Source organism: Beta vulgaris, chromosome 6, assembly GCF_026745355.1.
Source record: "Beta vulgaris subsp. vulgaris cultivar EL10 chromosome 6, EL10.2, whole genome shotgun sequence".
Lineage (NCBI taxonomy): Eukaryota > Viridiplantae > Streptophyta > Magnoliopsida > Caryophyllales > Amaranthaceae > Beta > Beta vulgaris.
The window spans coordinates 32701680-32715550 of NC_079207.1; the positions used below are offsets into that span (position 1 = coordinate 32701680).

The following is a 13871-nucleotide window of genomic DNA, read 5'->3' on the forward strand; positions in this document are numbered from 1 at the left end:
TGTACTCCAAGTTACCCTCTTCTTTGCTTATAGCTCCGAACTCAAAACACTTTCTCTTCTCCGTGAATGGTAGATAGAACATGATCATTGACTATCTCCACTATCTCCTTCGTAGGTACCAAAATTGCTCTTTCTTGGAAATATTTAGCTTCCCAAATATGGTCATGTAGGTTTGGATAAGTGCTATCAACAATTGCTGAAATTGGATCGACGCCTGGATCTATAAGAATATCTTTTGCAACCTCAATTACGGCTTCGCCATCATTAGGACCTCCGGCCTTACCTTCTCCTACGCTTAGTATCCACTCTATTCTCGCAGTTCATCAGCGGAAGATTTAGAAGAACCTGATTGAAGTCTCATATTGCGAGTAAGTGTTAGGACCTTACACGAATCCCACAAGTAAGACGAATTAACGGTAGCAAACACGATATATTGCCTCCTTCCCTTTGGTACAATTGGTAATATCTGACGTAGATCACCACCAAACACCATAACTTTACCCCCAAACGGTCGATGCATGTTTCTCCTATCAACTAACCTCATTATGTCCCTCAAACTTCTATCAAGTGCTTCGAAACAGTACTTATGCATCATGGGCGCTTCATCCCATATAATAAGTTTTGTCTTGATAAGAAGATCAGCTAAATCAGACCTAGGACGAATTCGGGCACATGTAGAATTCTCAGTTACATTCAAAGGGATACCAAATCTCGAATGCGCCGTTCTTTCCCGTGGAAGGAGGAGAGAAGCAATTCCACTCGAAGCTACATGCAATACAATATTGCTCATCTTCCTTACTGCAGCACATAATGTTTTTCCGGTCCCTCCGTAGCCGTACGTAGACGAAAAGCACACCTCCTTCTTGACTCAACACAACATCCATTACTCTCCGATAAATGATGGACTGCTCATAAGTTAGACCCTTACAATTTATCGTGTTCCAACGTCATTTCCTGTATGTCGTAAGAAAGCTCATCTGCAATAAGCTTGTTTTGTCCTTCAAACATGATTAGTTCATCCGGAAATGGCATCTCACTAAATCTACGCAAGCTGCTGCCATTACTATGGAGTGTGGTTTCAATCTCCGCCAACGCAAACGCTTCAATTTGATCATCTGTTAACTGTTGTTCTGCGAAAACATAAATTTAAATTACACAACAGTAACTTATACTAAATATGCACATTTCTTAAGAATATATATAGTAACTATTATCAGGATGTGTTAGTAGTTGTGTACCTTTATTTTTCTGAATACCACGCTGCTTGTACAAAATGTCATCAGATAGTAACCTCCAAGTCTTATGCCAAACATCCTCCGGCTTCGACATACTCCCAGATAACAGTAATCCTAGATAACAATATCATCATCAAGTAATCCCCTTGCATAGCAAGCTTCCTTGAAGGTAGGATACACTACACCATCAACCATTCTAATGTCTTCATATCACGTCGCTACTTTAACAAAGTGTAGCAACGTTCCAAGATAGAACTTCTCACCAGATCCTGGCGATACATGGTAGATTCGACCTATTGCAAAGCCTTTATTTCTTGGTGTCCACTCCCTCAACGCCTGCTTCTTAACAAATCTTGTAGGAAACTCCACATAACTAATCGCTCTAGCTTCTTCATATTTCTCATTACATTTCATCCAAGATAGGAATTTCGTATTGTCGATATGGGGCGTGTCTAGTACGGATTCTACATCAGCATGGTCATTAAACAAAACAGTTTGCTCTCTAGGTAGATGGAAACTTAGCCTCTCCACAACAGGAGTTCGATAATGGATGTTGAATCCAAAAATCCTCCAAATTGCCTCGCAAGCCGAAATGTATCGGCAATCATAGTACATTTTTATCTCGTCGATTTCTTTCCCTTCACCTTCTTTTTGTTTATCTTGGTATGCCGTAGCAGTAACCCTATCATACCCCTTGTGTATATATTTGAACAGGTACTTAATTGATCTTGACTGGTTACACCACTCAACATTGATATGTGCTCGATATTTACGTAGCAATTCAGCATTATATGGAACAACATACCTATTATCAAGATGAACTCCACCCTTATCAACTATAGATCCATTATCTCTTCGCCTGTAAATTGGATATCCTTCATCATCCACTTTAGCCGAATCAATAAACCTCTTTGGAAAATGCATACTGCATTGTTTGTCAACCATACACGGTGCATTTGTGTTTGCTGCGCCACATGGACCGTGCATCATGAAATGGTGACGACTTGATATTGTTCTGGATCTTCACCTTCACCGGGCAACTCGGCAGAATTAATCTTATCAATATCTGAAGCTACGGGGTACTTGTCTTGTTGATGCATGAACAACAAGATATGCGCATGCGGCAAGCCACGCTTTTGGAATTCTAGTGTATATACCACTGAAAATTGGAAATACAACAAAGTATGTTTAATAGTCATATTCCAGACAAAACATAATTATACCAACACAAAGGGAGTTCGGAAACTATAATAATAATAATATAAGTAAGGAAGATGTGTTACATACCAGTCCTAACACTACCAAATATTTTACGATCTTTCAAATCTCTTACCAGTTGGTCTATTTTCATCTTTAAAACTTGGTAGACGATGTCCGGCCTATCTTCTGGCCTGAGTCCCCTTTTCTTTACAAATCTAGTTATCTCTGACCTCTTAGGATTACACGTAAATGTTATGAATAAAACCGGATAACCGTACCATCTAAAAATAGCGATCGCATCATGATAGTTTTCTCTCATATAGCTATGTCCTTCGGTGAATGAAGCCGACAATACTATACGACTTCCACTTGAAGCTCCTTATGTTTCTCCTCTTTCGACAGCCCCTCTTAAATTCTTCTCATTCGCAGCTCTAATGCTCTGTTGGTTATGTCTAAGAAAAGACAACCTTTCAGCTTCAATCATTGTGTAGGCATCTACTAAAAATTGTTGTAACAACCTGCGAGATAAGAGTATGGTGGCCGCTTCTAAAGCTCGATCTTGTATCATATATGCAAAGAACTCACGCATAGTGAGTTTAAATATTTTACTCGTCGAACCGTTGGTCGGAGTCTTATCTCTATGCATAATATATGTTCTAAGTCCATCTTCTCCATATGGAAATAACATCGGATATTGCACTGCGAGTTAAGAAGGATGAAGCTCAGAAATTTGCTGTAACTTTCCTCTCTTTGTTTCCATAATTATATCTCTTTTATCAGCACTGTCAATATATCCAACAATAAGCGCAGCAACTTCTGATGCCGTTGGCAAATTGTAAGTTCTTCCATCGGTCTCTCGTTTTCCAATAAGCCTTAATTTCAAAGTATCACACGTGTCTGATGCAAACCTATCCCTAGCCATTCTGAAAATTTTAGCTGAAGGGTTATTTTGATCTATCATATCTTGTAATTGTGCGACTAAGCGATCCTCGAATTTGTCAGATTTATTGGTACTGTGAAGACATTTATAAGGGAAATTGTTAATATGAAAAACAAAAATATTCAACTATAACAAATAAGCACAATTTGCTACGTAAAACAAACAATAATGTTGTACCTTGCAGCAGTTTTTCTATTCCTAACTTCATCTCCGTATCGTATATGTAAAGTTGAGAAAACTTAGGTCGTGCACCATTAGGAGGCAACAAACTAGTGATGATTTTGTCCTCCACTTTTGTAATTATACGGACCTCGTCCTCGAGTTGTAGATGCAATAATTCTTCCACCCATGGATGTAAATGAATATATCATATTATATCCTCGTATGTTTTCAAGAAAGTGATTGCTTCTGTTATGTTTCTTCTTTAATAGGTCGTCAATAAGTTTTGGTGGATCTTTTAGTAGAGGTAGTTGAACCTTCCCTTGCATGCAACATAATGAGAAGGTCGGCTTCTTTGTCTTGTTTTGTTTATTTACCCTCTCATCAAACCACATTTCAGCCCCACAAAACTCACATACATATGTAAGGTCTCCTATATCGGAATAGGTATCTATTTTTTTTAAAAAAAACAAATGAATAAGTAAATTTTCATCACATTAAACTGCTTCAAGGTGCACATTTTAATTTCAAATTTGATAACACGTGCATATACGCACCTATAACGATCTCCATATCAACTACGATGTTGTCATTATTTTCATGTGTAACGCACTCATCTTGAATAGTATCAAATTAGATGATGCAATATTTTCATCTTTATGAAAATCATATTCAATAATACGTGTTAGATATGATAGAAAATGAATAGAAATATCTCTACATCAAAATATGAATACTTTAATATTAATATAATACCATTTATAATTCTCCGTGTAACTGATCTGAGAATTGTTGAACTTCGAACCACATGTCTCTTAGATCTAACTTGACTTTGTGATTGCGCCAAATCTAAAATATCTCCTGAAAACATACCACTTCTTATAATTGAATTTTTTTTATAGCCATAATTTTCAACTTGAATATAACATAGAGACATATATTTTAATTATATTAATATATATATACCTCGAGTTCTTTTGTCAGGCAATTTGAGCTTTCTTTTATTTCTAGTAATTTGTGATGCCGTTTGTTTTTCTAAGACAAATTTTGTACAAAATGTCAGCATCAAATAATACAACTTTATATGACAGAAAGATAAAATCACGTAGCTTATAATATTCAATTCTAAACGTTATTTGAAACAAACCAAATCAAAGGTAAAATATATATTGAAAATTTATACCGTTAATGACAACACTTGTAGGGGTATCATTTGAACTATTTGTATTGCGTGGTGCTTCGACAGACGATGAAGACGATGGTGAATGTAAAGCTATAAAAACAATTTAGAAAGTACTTAATGTTAGTGTGAAAATGTTATTCATTTTACCAAATATACATCTTATTTATTTCTTTACCTTTATCCATCGCTGGAGTGGTACACACAGTACTTGAATCATTACTTATAGTGCTTGTTTAGTTCTTATATTACGCCGACACGTTTCACGATTCTGTGATAATATTTTTTTTTTCCTTTTGTGCATTGCAACGCGTTGTTTAATTCCTTTAGACACGCATTCATGTAGAGATAGCGAAGACTCTGCAAAATTGAACAGAAACATGAGTTATGAAATGTACATATCATTGTAATAAAGTAAAACATATAAATAACAATTATAAATCCATTATATACCTAATTGAAATTAACTTTGATAAATGAAATAAAAAAATACATATCAGTGTTATATTGGTAGTCGTTATTTAGCAAATTTTATAATTTACATTATAATTTTTTTCCTTTGTTTATATTATTTTCATGACGAACATGGATGCAAATCAAAAATAAATATGCAATAAATTTTGTATATACGTCGTACAAATACAATCAATGTATAATATAACGTACATGAATAACTAATAAAATATATCACAATTTATGTCGTAAAACATGCAAATTTATACATGGGTGGAAATAAAATAAATATGGAATAAATTTATTTCTTGTAAAAGAGAAGTATAATATAACATACACGATTAACTAATAATATATATCAAAATCTATGTCGGATTATTTTAATATACACATATAACAAAAACCAATTTGTTAGGACCAATATGACTTATCAGTGGATAAACATATATGGCCCAATATATGTAATTTTATTAAAAAGTGGCCTAATTATTTCCTACTACTCTTTTATTAAGGCCCAAAATTATCTAAGTCCAACAAAACATTAATTTGTATTGACTTACTTTTGCCTTTCATTTTCTTAATCTAACAACCGAATAAATATGTTGGAACTTTCCAACTTCTTTCATTTATCTCATATTTCTCAAACTTTCTTCGTTTCTCCATGATCTACTTTCTTCATTTCCAACTTCACTTCTCCGTCGTTTCTCCTCTTTTATTTTTCCAAATACTCTCTACATCTATATGCATGATTTCATCTTCCAACTATAAATTTCACAAAGTTTAATTTTATCTCAAACATATAAAACAATTTCGAATTTTTAGGATTGGATAATCTTCCAATTTCTATTTTCAACATGATTTGAGTGAAGATTATGGTTTGCATTTTGATTCTTTGTCAAAGATTGCAAATTTACCCCAACAAATACCTCAAATATGGCTTGCATGTCATAGATTCAAGATTTGGAGATGGTTTGCTTCACTACTTATCAAAAATTAGGTAATTTTTCATAGATTGTTTTGTTTTTTTTGAAGTTTCTTATTGATAATCAATAATAATAATATAAAAATTTATAAATTGCACAGTATATATGAAAGAATAAAAAGAGATTATTACAAAATAAGCTCTTTATACGACTGTTAGTTTTTTTTTCACATTCTTTGAAATATATCATATTTTTTATTATCCGAAATAACTATTATATTTTAGGAATAACAGTTGCTTTGCACGTTAATATCTAATACAAATTTTCATTATTTCAGTTGCATGGAATTAGTAATAAATATGTATGAGTTGGTTTGATATTTATAGATATAAGGTAAGTTTTTTAGTGTTTTATCTACCTTTGTTGCTTATAATAATGAAATTGTCCATCATAAAAATTCACTAGTTTTTTCTTTTGCAATTTCAGATTCAGATATATTAATTTATAATTTTCCGAAATACATGATACTTTAAAAATATTTATTTGCATGTAAAGAATCTAATAAAAATCTCACCTTTTTGTTAGTTACATGAAAAAAGTAACAAAATAAATTAAAAGGCTTGGTTTGATTTTTAACAATTGTTAACAACATGAAATTAATATACTTTTGTTGCTTATAATAATGAAAGTGTCCATTATAAAAATTCACTGATTTTTTTTTTTTGCAATTTTAGATTCAAATATTTTAATTTGGAATTGTCCGAAATAAATGATATACTTTCAAAAAATTTATTTGCATGTTAAGAATCTGATAAAAATCTCACCTTTTGTTAGTTGCATGAAAAAAGTAACAACATAAATTAAAAGGCTTGGTTTGATTTTTAACGATTATTAACATAATGAAATTAATCTACTTTTCTTGCTTAGAATAATGAAATTGTCCATTATAATACTTCACTGATTTTTTTTTTTTTTTTTTGCAATTTCAGATTCAAATATATTAATTTATAATTGTCTAAAATACACAATATACTTTAAAAAAAATTATTTGCATATTAAAAATCTGATAAAAAATCACCTTTTGTTAGTTGCATGAAAAAAGTAACAACATAAATTAAAAGGCTTGGTTTGATTTTTAACGATTAAGTTACTTTTTTTTAGTTTTTTTATCTTCTTTTCTTTATAAATGATAATATTGTAAAGTTTCAACAATTCACTTGCTATGTAATAAGTTAATAAATAATAATTTTATTTTGTTAGTAACTTATAATTTCCTAACTGATTCTTTTGCCATGTTATTTTAGGCAAATAAGGTCCTAGAAGATTACTAAACATTGCATTATATATTTCATATGTTCATTACCACCAATAGTCATTTAATAGAAGGTGACAAATGTTTACCGATTTACGTATATAAATTGATTATATGTTTTGTGATGATATTAGTGAAGGTTGATTAAACATAATATAGGATTGTTTAGAAGTTTAGCTGGATTATATATTGATTGAAATAATAATTTTGAGGGCATTTGACTAATTTTTTGTTAATATGTACAATTAATTGCTGATTGAAATAATGACTTTGTGGTTTGATTAATGTTCTTTAACTAAACATCTACAATATGGAGCTATTAAAACAAAGCAGATAACCAAACATGTTATTTTGTCTTCCTTTTTTTCAATATAAGTGATGCTTAGGATAGCTTGGATACTTATATAAATTTTAAATTAACTTTAAATGTCTCATCATAGTTATAATATACACTTTATATATTATACCTTGCTATCTATATATTATGAAATGTATAGGATTTAAAATGTTGTAATAAAATTATGATTACCAAATCAAAGTTCTACCTACTAATTACTATATTTATTATTGGTATTACATTATCCACACAAATACAAAACAATAGCCAAAACGAGTGTGAAATCAATTATCGTTAGAGATGTCGCCTAAAGCGCTTCTTTGAGAGATACAACTTAAATATCTTTGAGAAGGAATATGTTGTTCTTGTTGAGTATGAACATTATCTAAACAAAAAAATATAAGCTCGTGTTAGATGTAGCATAATGTCATCTACATAAAAGTAGGAATATTATAGTTTATAAAATATGCAACTCTCAAGTATAATAACATGCAATAAAAACTACTTACCATGTATTATTCTTTGATTTTTGTTACGCTTTTGATGTAATATGTACTTCCTGATTTGTATAGCTAATTTGTAATTGTCCTTTTGAGTGGTCCCTCCAGTCTTTATGATTGATATATCTGCTTTTTCATTTTCTTGCATTTGTTTTTCATAGCTTGTTACAAGTGTTTAATTAACTAGTTATGTAATGACAAATCAAGTTGCTATTAAGAAATTAAGAAAAATATATTACCATTAGAAATATCACTCATAGGAGAGCGTTGACTTGTTAATTGATCTCAATTTCTTGTCAACAAAGTAGGCCATTGTGTTTTACTTGATCCTGTTAAGAAATCATATTTGTATAAACAATGTCAACATATATATTATTCTATATAAGGTAATATAGGACTTAGTATAAAAAAAAAAAAAAAACATACATATAGTATTTATTGTATGGGCAAGTTCTTTTTTCAAATGAATTTCTTATAATTTTAAATTTGCATTTTATTAATAAGTCCTTCATATTTTACATTTTACATGTCAAACTGCAATAAGAATTACAAATCAGCAAACTCTTAAGTTATTCGGATAAACAAATCTTTTGCGAAGATTTAAGGTGAGCATCTTCATTCTTATATATTTTACTAATTTATTATAATGTTTTATATATTTAGAAAATGTCCAACTAAATCGTGTACAATAAGCTTTAAATGTTCAAAGTTGATATTCCACCTAAAGCTTAAATGTTTATTGTAATAATTAGTTACTGTAATTTATTTTTATATAAGTTGGAATGTAATAATTTTATTCATTGTATTTATTCGAAATTAAGTGGAATACCAAATTGAATATATAGAAAGCTTATAAAACGTTTTGAGGACTAAATACCTATATGATCTCCATGTCGTTTTGAATCTCCTGCCCTATTCACATATTTTCTTTTTGCTAAGTTTAGATGCTCATTTACGTTAGACATCTCGTATTGCATAAATAGGTCAAAATATTTAGATTAAAAAGACTCTAAGTAGATTCATATGTTGTTTGAGGAAAATTAGCACCGGTACTGGTAGCAATACATAGTATTTATATGATTGGACAATATATCTATTTATGGATAGCAAATATGGGAAATCTGATTGTAGGCTTAATTTAAGTTGTCACATATTACCTAGCAACAATTAGGGTAAATTATGATTTAGGCCATTGTAAAGTATATTTTATAAACCTCCTTTAAAATAGCGTATCGAATTGTAAACTGAATGCATAATATGAAAAGATATATATTACATTATATCTTGCATAATTCCTTGGATAACTTACCTATTACAGTTTTAATGTGAATATGCAAATAATGTCAACCGTAAAGGTAAAAAAGTGTATTTATTAGCGTAGTCATATACAAAATCCATCAATATGTTAGTAAAAGAACAATTAATATAATGAATATACATTGAGTAATAGAAATTTTTGAGACACAAAATATATCATTTATTGACGAACTATATTAAAATATGAACATCTAAGTATATTTAAGACATAGATGATAGTGAAAACATAAGTTATCGATTACAATTGAAATCATCACACACTCTTCTTGGTTCATCCGAAACTTCGTAGTAGTAATCATCACCTTCCCAAATATATGTCTTTTTCGCATAAAAAAATCATGATTCAATAGAAAGCTTATTATCTATACATATTCCAAAGAAATTAGAAGGAGCTTTTTTTCGACATGCTACAATCCCTTTCAAATCCATGTTCATTAGTGTCCTTGGTATAATTTTGAAACCAAGCTTCTTGTAACTGGCATCTTTACTACATAGATATATGAGCCCTAATAAATAACTTGCCACTAAATATCCTTCATTTGATGCTTTCTCAAAACATGCAATACCATCTTCTATCTTCGATTAGGAAAAAATTATACCTACACAAAACCATTAAAGTAATATGTTAATTAAAATCATGTTTAATATACCGAAAAAAATATAAAATATAATCGCTTTATCATATGTATTTAAAGTCATCTCAAATTATAATTTAGTATAAGGAAATTCTTGTATAAAAAATATCATTCCAACTCCAACAATAGCCTCAAGATTGTTGCACTTTAAACATCGTCTAAATAAACAATCCATCTTATCAACGTAATAATCCCATGATATGTTTAGCAAGCTTTCTATTGATATTTTTTGTAGAACTTTGTCATCCTCACAAATAAATAATGAAGTTGTCCCCTCCCATCAAAAGATATTTATTTTTATTTTTCCTGTAAGCTAAAAATTGTCCAGGTGAATGAGAAAAAGTTCTCTGTATCTTCATCTAATATATAAGCAGTTAGGAAATGTTTCATATTCTCGGAGTGCGATTTCCACAAAAGTTTGTATTATTGCGAAAGAACGGGTAAAATTTTGTATTATTATAGTTAAAAAATCCTAAAAAATATTGACTATATAACAAAAAAACTTACTATATTAATGGTGATCCTATCGTTAAAAAACTATATCATATGAAAAGTGACTATATCATATGATTTCTGGTGCACAATAAGTTATCATGAACCTAATACATTTAAGTTTTTTTTTTGTTATACTATGACGTTTTTGAAATGATTTTAGATAATCTGGAGATTAATGAAATATAGTTACTATACATTTATTATCAAATTTGCAACTAATTTATTGAAGTAATTTACTAAGTAGAGAAACAGAGATGTAAAGATTATTGGGATTTTGAAAAAGAAAATAAAAGAAAAGGCACGTAGATGTAATTTACTAATTTATCATCATATTTTCTCTCCTTAGTCCTCCCCCATCCTAATATCCTATTATCCCTGTTTCTTCTTCTTGAGGACCTCTCCTACAGTCCTACTTGTTTCAGTGCTAGTTCTGGTGAAGCCATAGAGCTTTTGTTTTTAATATTTCTCATGAATTATGGACATTTTCTAACTTTTGATTGCTGATTTTGGGCTTTGATTGTTTTTCTTCATGTACAATTGTTGTTGCCCTTGTCTTTATCTCCCCTTCTCTCTCGCCATCCTTTTATAGGTAAGCATCTTACTATAGTGATCAATCTATGAAACACGAATATCTTGTCAAAAAATTGAAATACGAATATAAACTGGTAGGTAATGGGTCGCATTTATATCCTTTATTTAAGGAAATAATTGTCAATTGATCTCACAACCTTTCTAACATTTCATAAGATTTATTTGGAAGGAAATTATTGTGAATTGTTTGTGGGTAAATTTCTTGCCGTGATATGTGTGTAGTGAGTTAATGAGAAAGATGAAGAATCGCCTGTCAATTGGGAGTGAAATGGGAGTGCACAATTAATGGAATTGAACGTGCCTACGTGGCCTTATGATGGGACAAATAATAAAGCAAATTCCTTGGTGCTTGTTTTATACTAAACTATAATTATAATTATAATTATAATTATAATTATAATGTGTATTTTAATTTATGGAGGAAATTGATAAAACTAATAACGAAATGTGTTACAATCACGCCAAAAATAAACATAACAAATAATGTTAGACATTGTTACAAAAAACTCTAATGCAATCCCGTGCAAAAATGCTAAGCAATCACGTGGTACACTCTTGCATTCACGCAAGTCATGAATAACGAATTAATCTTCCCATTTGATGTTGCGACGAATTCACTTTCTACAGAAAATTGGATGTCATTGCAAATCGTGAATGATGCTTGACATTATTTTTTTTCTCAAATGATGTATGAAAAGGTGTTAAGAGTTTATGAATTTTGATGTTTAGTGCAATGCAAATGTGATTAGGGTATTTATAGTGCAAAATTAAAGGTGGTTGTCAAGGTCGGTTTTTTGAATTTTATTTAATAAAATATCATTGAATCAAGAATTTCCATATTAAAGCTTGATTGAATCAATCCCTAAAATCACTTCATCCAAACTAAGAATCATTTTTATTTAGGTGATCAACTTGTACATGATTGAAGATTGTAATCGCTTGTTTCCATGTTGAGTGAATCCCTAAAATCACGTATTCCATTAATGAAAAAATAGTGGACAATTAGTAACATAAATAGAGATTTTAAAATTCGACCTTGCCTTTTTTATTCCACAATTTACGCTAATCATCAATAATTATCTCAAATCACACCTAATTAAGATTATAAAATTTCCGAAAATTTTAAAATATTCGGATGCCACGTAGGAAATCCTACGTGGATAGCCTAGATGAGCGTTTTACTCTCCAAATGCTCTAGAATTTCTCGGTGATTGTGAGTTTGACACGTAGGATTTATCATTTTGCTTTAGATAATGATATTGACACTACAACAAATCATCACGTGTGCCACGAATTATGCCACGGGAAATCAAAATTCGTGGCATAATTGCATATAGCCACGGGAAAAATAAATAGTAAGACAGAATCTAAAGAAGAAGAAAAATTTATGCCATGGGTAAATAATTTTCCGTGGCAAATATCAAAGTTATGCCACGGGTACATATTTTCTTGTGGCAAACTTTAAACTTCAGCCAAGAGTAAGAAATTTTTCGTGGCAATCATACATCTATGCCACGATTTTTGCCACATTACAAATGTTCGTGGCTAAATCTATTTTGACCACTGGAAAATAGAATATAGTGGCTTATAATTTCATGGCAATAAATATACCTTACATCACAAATTTAGCCATCAGACTTTGTTATCTATATAAAAGTATATTAAACATAATACATATTAAAAGTAGGGTATATGTGGTCCATTTTTGTTAAAATACTTTAACATTTTTTATAGAAATGTTGAGTTTTTTTTTTTCCGAAAAAAAGTGTTTAACAACCAACTAGGAACACATAAATCTATCTATAAATAATACCTTCTAAGTAAATAAATTTGTTGTAAATTTATTAACTTATTTATTCTTCTTTATATTTATTTTCAAATTAACTTATTAAACACACATATTTAAGCATATTTGGTTCAGTATTTGTTTCTTACTTAAACGTAAAATTTAGATCAAACTTTTTTGTAATTTCCAAAATATTGGGGCTAATCATATGCTTATGGCGGTAGAAGGAATTTTGGCCGAGTTCTAAACCTACTCGGTTGAGGCTGAGTTATTTCTCACACATTTATCTAACTCTATTTTTCTTACCTTCTAAAACCGCCATTAATTCTCACACCATCACACAGATTCCACCACTGTAATTCATGCATGCAATTTGACGATCGGTGTAATAGCTCTGTTTTTAAGAACTTTTATTTAAATGCTAATTATATTCATTGAGGTAATTATATTTTGGAAATCTTATTTTATTTGAGATGTGGAATTTGAATTATATTATCGTGTTTGTAATATATTTATTTATTTAATTAGATGAGATTATTTCTATTATTATTATTTTATATTTTGGGTTTGTGCAGTTAGTTGAGCGGTATTTGGCCCAATTAGGAAGGGGAAGTCAGATTCCCTCAATTTGGTTTGGCGGTTGAAGGACGTTTGCCTTTGTTGCTTTTGTCGGTTTAGTTAAACCAAACCCAGACCCAAACCCTAACCCAAAGAAATCCAATCTCATTTTCATTTCTCCTTCCCCGTGAAAATCCATTTCATTCAAAACCCCAAACCCCAATTCTCTCTCTTTCTCTCGCGGGTCCTG

At 30.4% G+C, this 13871-nt stretch overlaps 2 protein-coding genes across 2 annotated transcripts; both read right to left on the reverse strand.

Moving 5' to 3' along the window:
• Positions 1-307: 307 nt before the first annotated feature.
• Positions 308-790, reverse strand: LOC125491593 (uncharacterized). The gene has a single exon (XM_048646988.1). The coding sequence runs from the start codon at positions 788-790 to the stop codon at positions 308-310; it is 483 nt and encodes a 160-aa protein (XP_048502945.1).
• Positions 791-924: 134 nt separating this feature from the next.
• On the reverse strand, positions 925-2180 carry LOC104896468 (uncharacterized). The gene is made up of 3 exons (XM_048646986.1): positions 1499-2180; positions 1239-1349; positions 925-1130 (listed from the first exon to the last, which is right to left on the reverse strand). Exons 1-3 carry the CDS (start codon positions 2178-2180, stop codon positions 925-927), a joined length of 999 nt encoding a protein of 332 aa, XP_048502943.1.
• Positions 2181-13871: the final 11691 nt, after the last annotated feature.